Raw genomic sequence first — 7,197 nt, 5'->3', positions numbered from 1 at the left:
TCTCTCTCTCTCTCTCTCTCTCTCTCTCTCTCTCTCTCTCTCTCTCTCTCTCTCTCATCTGTATTCCCCACCTCATCTTTCCTGCCTCAGCTCAGTAGTCTGAGAAAGAATCAGGAGGAGTTTGCCAGCCAATTTCAGAGGAAGAATCAGGCGAGCACTGAAGAAGTTAACTAACAAGCCATTTGGCAGATCATAATGAGACAGTTCACTTCTGATCATAGTCAATTATTCATTCTACATTGTTTTATAGACACATTAAGACGATAGAGAAAATAACTGTCCAGAGCAATGAGATTGTTGATGTAAATGACTAAAATATTGGTGCAGCTTAGAACCTGCATGACCATTAGAAGCTGAAACAATTTTGATCTCAGTGCTGAAGCCTGTATTTTCAACACTAATCAGTGACAGCTCTACTTGGAAGAACTGAACATGGACTAACTGTACGGGGACTGAATATTAGAGATCTGTCATGCGAATGACACTGGAATTATAGCAGAAAGTTGGTATTTGAAGATTGTCTTGATGATGTCATGAATTGCAAAGAGCAAAAGGTAATGGAAACTGAAATATCATCTTTGTTTATAGTAACAGATTTTTATGCTTTGATTATACTTAATTATGAGTGGAAAGGAATGTTGCCCTAAGAAAGCTGTTTCATGTTCAGAGAAAATGTCTGAGCACTGAACATGTAATGATCTCTATAGATTCTGACCTAATTATTGTCAGTGCAGGGAAATAAATAAAAGATGGAACAAATAGAGGTATAGGCAATTGACCAGAAATTACTGGAAACTACAACCAGGTTGTTCATGAACATGCCAGAAATAAACGAACATGTTTTGTCTCTAGGATGTTCTAATTTATTGAATACTAATAAATACATAAGATTTATGGCTCCTTTCACCAATTTGTTTCCTTTAAATTTCCATTATTTATTGAGGAATTTGTTATAAATTATATGTTCAGATCACAATTTTCCTCTCTCCCAACTACTCTTAGATATTCATTCTCTCACTACCCACCAAGTAAGAATTATTATTTATCTGTTTCTTCTTCTTCTTCGTCTTCATCTTCCTCTCTCTCTTCTCCTTCTCCCCCTCTCTCTCTCTCTCTCTCTCTCTCTCTCTCTCTCTCTCTCTCTCTCTCTCTCTTCCACAAATCTGAAATCAAATATTCAAAAAAGATTAATAGAAAAGGAGCCTAAACAAAGTCATATAAAGGAATCACTCTACAAATAAGCCATTGTGTTGGTTTTGTTTGTCCAACTCCTGTACATCAGGCCTACCATCAAGTATTGTTACTATACCAAGTAAGCCTTTACTGATGAAGACTAAAAGTATTTTGCAAGTGAATACAAGTTGCAGATATATTAATGGCTAATGATGGGAACGCATATCCACTTCCCCCTCTCTCCAGAGACTCCCACTGACTTGAATCTATATAAACCCTGTGCTTGTTCCCATAGTCTGTGTGTGTTCATATGTGCATCGGTCATATTGTTTCTGAGTGAAACTGTTTCTTTGGACTCATACATTCACTCAGACTCTTACAATACTTGAACCTCCCCATTTGCAATGGTCCCTCATTCTTAAAGAGAAGGCTTCAAGAGGACAACACGAATGTTCCAATATCTCACACTCTCTACAAACTGTTCATTTTTTGTTCTTTATTATTTCCCATCTTCTGCAAGAAATATCTCCAAAGTTGATGGGTTGACATAAATATTTAGGTGTACATATAGTTATGTAATTTAAAATCATCTTCTTAGTATGATTTATTAGAACAATAGCCTTTGGTTTTTCCACTAGGACTATATATAGTCTATCCAATTTCAGGTTCTTGGCATCCTTAACCGTGTCAGCCACGACTTCCATCTCACAAGATTAAATTTCATCAAAGAATCAATGATTAACACCATAACATTTGTGTCACTATTGCACCAACATAACCCTTAGGAAGGGAAGTACTGTAGGTAACCAGATTTATAGCTGGGTGATCACTATTTTTCACCTCTGATACTGTACAAAATACAAAGAGTTTCACGAACACAACTTAGGAGAGTGTAAGCTTGTACTTGGACAAAGGCTCAAATTCTGTATGTTCATTGAAATGTAGAAGTGTTTTCTTTAACAATATGATACAACAGATAAATAATTTGGTAGCAAAACCTACTCAGATACATTATCATAAGTTAGCTATGGAGGACCACGAGACTCAAGATGAGGTTGTTACTTTATACAGGGTGTTTCCAAAACCCATCTCCACCCAACCTAAAAGGGGGGACTTCTGCCCCTAGACCAAGCAGAGAGGGCCACCCTGAACCCACTCAACCCATTTTTGGTGGAGCCAGGAGAGGTTTTCTTTCTTTCTTTGGTGCTCACTATGATAGTGTAACTAAGTTTTAGGAATCAAGAGGAACAAATTTGTTATAGAAAGTGCAGGAGCCCTCAAGGGAGCTCCCTCTGATCCCAATAAGAATAAAACACTTCTAATGAATTCTGAATAGAAGCAACAAGATTGACAGAGACCTTTAGTGTAACATAAATGGTTGTGATCCTGTTCAGGCATTCAGAGATCATTACCTTGTGTCTATGAATGTAAGACACATAAGAGCTCAAAGCATTGGAAGTTTCTTCTGCCTTTGTCATAGTCTGAGCCTGATGCCAGAGATTGCCTCCTATATGAGCCTTCTCAGAACATATGTTTTTTCATATACACACACATACACCAAAAAAAATGTGTGGATAGTGTAGACTTTTTGTAAAGTGTCAGAATAAGTGTGATCTTCAGGATGGAAGCTGTGAATGCACTAATTATACAGATGAGTGTCATATTTCATTGATTTGAATTATCTGTCACTTTCTTGCCTCACATTTTTTCTGATTTCTGATTATTCAGTAACCAGTGCCTTCACTTTTTTACTGCCCTCTATTTGTGACAATTTTAAAAGGAAAGAAATACAGTTTCTTTGGTTGGTTCTATCAAATACTGAGTATCCTGGAGAATAGCACAGAGGGCAGAAGTTGCTGGAAGTCACACACCAGGACTTGGAATTTCTACGTTACTTCAGAAATGTTAAGATACAATATATTCTCCCTTGTTTCTGTGACTTATGATCTTTTAGAACATAGACATAGTATGAATTGTCTAAGTTTGTACAACTTTCATTGTTAATTTTTGGTATGAACATAATTGAATATATGGAAGTAGGTTATGAGTGAACTACTGATTTCATCAGAGCAAGCTTCACCTAAAACACACTCATTTTTATGAATAGAATATATTTATATTTAAAATCTTTTGAAAGATAAAGATATCATGATATGTATAAACCATGAAATATGATCTTACCACAAAGCAGTAGCCAGATTTTAAAAAGAAACCAAACCCAGAATGCTGAGTGCCAGCTGAGGCCCTGAAATCCTAAGGTAGAATGGACAATAGGACTTGCACTAACACCTGGGTCCCTTTTCCTGAAGTTACAATATTATAGGGATTTTTTCTATGATTAAATGGTGTATCAAGAAAAATAGAAAATATTTATGAATATCTAAAATCCTTTCAATAAGATTCAAATATCTCACAAATGTCCTCATCAAACGTAGGCAGTAGAAAATTTAACAAGAAGCAAAAGATCATGGTATGATTTTGGAACCAGGCTAAGCTGTCAAGTTTGAAAGAAGAGGCCAGAGGGCCAAGGATACAAGTACTGCTGCTCCTGGTTATGGAAAATGCAGACAAAAGACTATTTTGAGAGAGAATATCATATCTAACCAGGAAAAAAGAAGTTGTATCTCAGATGCTTTGTCCATGGAGTAGAGGCATGTTGTTAATATAAGTCTGTGATATGAGATTCAATGGACATAAATACATTTCCTGATCTTCTCAAGATATACATGGAGTACTTCTGGGTCTAAGTTTGAAAGTCTGAGAATAAGTATGGACTTATTTTTTGTGGTACAAAAATTAAAGCTTTTTATGTATTCCCTAAATTTTTCCTAACAATGTTAAATAAATATAGATGTTAAGCACCCTGACAATCAATCCTCAAAAACTGGAAAATACTAGCGAAATTTTGAAGCATTTATCTTATTCAAAACTTTTACTGAATGACTTTGTACTGCTCAAAATTCCAGACCACAGATATATTCAATGTGAGATTTTATTTAATGTATATTTAATCAGTGATGTAGGCATGACTGAGTCTTCCTATACTGGGTTTATCTCAGTGGCATGTTGCAGAAAAAGCTCTGCAGTGTAAAAAATGTTTAGAAATGGAACTATCCATTCATCCTTCAGAAATTTTCCAGCACTTGCAGTGAAAACGGTAATATTACTTTTTATTTATGTGAGGGAAATATGTTACATATTGATGGTGTGAGAAAAGGAATTGAAGATATGTACAGTGTCTGCCATTATTGCAGCAGCATATCACAAAGTCAGGTAAATAACAGGGATTATAGCTGCGTGAATTATTTCATCTCTCCTCTGATAGCATGCAAAATACTAAAGTAGTTGTAAAACATGTTTCTACATAGTCACACTTTTACTTCATTGAACAACTTGAGTTGGAATTATTATTGAAAATATTGTTGACTGTCAACACTTTTCATAAATCTGCTTTGTTTAAATATATCTGCAGCAAACTATTCTTTGCCTCCAGGAAGTCTGATCTAGGGTGGAGAATTCAGTCCACACTAAGGTTTCAGTCTCATTTCTTCTCATGGTTTGATTCCTTGACTGACAACCTCAGGGATCCCCCTCAAGAGGACAACACCTAAACCACTCATTGAATATGGAGAATTAGTTCCCTTCTAGAGCCTTCACATATGTGTATTAATGTTTATGATACGGGAAGGCATACAATGTGCTATCAATAAAGAAAAAATAAACAGAAAATCAGCTTAAATAAAACCATTGATCTAAATAGTGTCCTGCATCCAGCCTGCAAATTACACTGTTACAAAAATAGTAGAAATCTTGTGGGAGTAATCAACCAAGATCTGATTTGTTTCAGGGCCTACTGCATGAAACAGAACTCACACCTAAAAAAAAAAAAACTAAAAAAAACTAAAACTAAGCACAAGAAACAGATGGAGATGTAGAGACAAACACATTCACAAATACTCTATAGGACAAATATGGACACCAGGTATACAACAAATTGTGAGAATTGATGTTGTGTAAGAATAGGCCCATGTTTTCTAAAGACTTATGACTGAAGGACTGATTATTAAGAAGGAGACCCTTTTTATGGGGCCAGACACTACTATATAACCTCAGAATCTACCTCAGTTAGCATGTAAATACACTGAGTTGAAAAATGAGCTCTGTGAAAACTGATTTAATATTATTTATGTCCAACATATAAGAATTACACTTATGTAGCCTTGTGTCGGGAACCATTTTGCCTGCTTCTGTGAAAACCTGTCAGGAAGAGTCAAGACAGCAGGACTGAATGCTCTGTTGATCTTGAGGGAAGGAACTGGGAAGCTTCCAGTTGAGCATAGATATCCAATGTATGTCAACCATTGTCTTTGCAGCTTGTCAGTTTGTTTTCTACTGTACTGTAAAGTACATAAAGCCTATAAGAATTAAACTTGGGGTTGCCATAGTATTCAATGTACAACCCTCTGCTTTCTAACCTTTGTCTCAGTGTCTTTTTTTCCATCTTACCTATAATCATCCTCATTCCCTCCTCAGAGGGCTTTTTGACTTTGTACCAGTAGGAACAATGCAGCTACGCTTTCTGATATAAATACTTCTGACATTCTAAGACCGTAGAACTTTTGCTTGACCATGTAAGCAGAATTAGCAAATATATAGAAGTCACTTAAGATTTAAGGCTGTGAAATAGCTTTTTGATTGCCCAAAAGTTGTTTGGATTTTACAGGTTGAATTTATATGTAACTTTATTCCCAGCTATTCGAATGAAAGTTCTATACTTTCCCAGGATCCAGAGATACTTTTATCATGCATAATCACAGTTTCCCTTTTTTGTTGTTTTATTAAAGAAGAAGGATGTTAGTGGAGGTGGTCACTGCTGAAGAGAATAACAAGGCATGGAATACTCTAAGAGCATCCTAAGTCAGCATCACTGTATTCATAGATGTCCTTTTGCAAAAGTAAAAAAGAGTACCATAGGACCCTATGAAAGAGACACAAAAATGACTATTACAATGATTATATCTCAGCAAGTCTTCAGGATAATCTTCTCTGAACCATATCAATCACAGGGCAACTTTCTGCTCCTCTGGGGTTTTTGACATGTTCAGGATATGGTTTCAACACTGTGTCTTGCACAATAATAGACCGCAGAGTCCTCGAATATCAAACTGCTGAGCTCCATATAGGCTGTGCTGGAGGATTTGTCTACAGTCAATGTGGCCTTGCCCTTGAAATTTTGATTGTAGCCAGTACTACCATAGTAAGTATTAATATTTCCAATCCACTCAAGGTTCTTTCCCTGACTCTGCTTCACCCAAGATATAAGGTAGTCCGTGAAGGTGTAGCCAGAAGCCTTGCATGACATCTTCACTGAGGCTCCAGGCTTCACCAGTTCAGCCCCAGACTGCTCCAGTTGGATCTGTGAGTGGACACCTATAAAGGGAAAAACAGAATGGATGTCATTGTTCCCTGAGTGTATAGCTGAACCTCAAGTCTGTCACTGTGAGCCCCTTACCTGTAGTTGTTGCCACCAGGAAGAGGATAATACAGCTCCACCCCATGGTGAGGTCCTATGTACTCAGTGACTATAGAGAGAACAGTGATCTTATATTTTTGTGGGGTGTAGAAAACCCTATAACTACCCCCATAGATTCACATGATTTGCATATTCATGAGCAGGGTACACCTTAGAAAAGGAGCTCCTTCTGCTGGAGAAGGAGGGACACCTGGGTCAAGCATCAGGCTGCTGAGTCCGAAGTCCTAATCCTGCCTGAGGAAACTAATATCATAACCCATTCCCAAGCCCTGTGCTGGGGCTGTGGATGTAACATCAGGGCCTGTGCTCTAAAAAGATTTGCCTCCTTTTTTGACAAGGTTAAGAGGCACATTTGCAGGTGGTTACAGGGATGACAATACTGATGGTGAATTTCAAAAACAGCTAAGTTAATAGGATTTACAGCTTCCTTTCGATATATAAAATTAAAAATTGACTTTCCAACATATTATATACTTTAAAAAACATCTAAA

At 36.8% G+C, this 7,197-nt stretch overlaps 1 gene segment (V, D, J or C); it reads right to left on the bottom strand.

The window, feature by feature from the left end:
- Positions 1-6,274: 6,274 nt before the first annotated feature.
- Positions 6,275-6,771, bottom strand: LOC114635604. The segment is given in 2 exon segments: positions 6,275-6,603; positions 6,686-6,771. Coding segments are annotated over 2 exon segments (375 nt in total).
- Between the last annotated feature and the right edge of the window lie 426 nt (positions 6,772-7,197).

The sequence above is a fragment of the Grammomys surdaster genome, unplaced genomic scaffold, assembly GCF_004785775.1.
Source record: "Grammomys surdaster isolate TR1022 unplaced genomic scaffold, NIH_TR_1.0 113973, whole genome shotgun sequence".
NCBI lineage: Eukaryota > Metazoa > Chordata > Mammalia > Rodentia > Muridae > Grammomys > Grammomys surdaster.
This window is presented reverse-complemented; position numbering and strand designations above follow the sequence as displayed.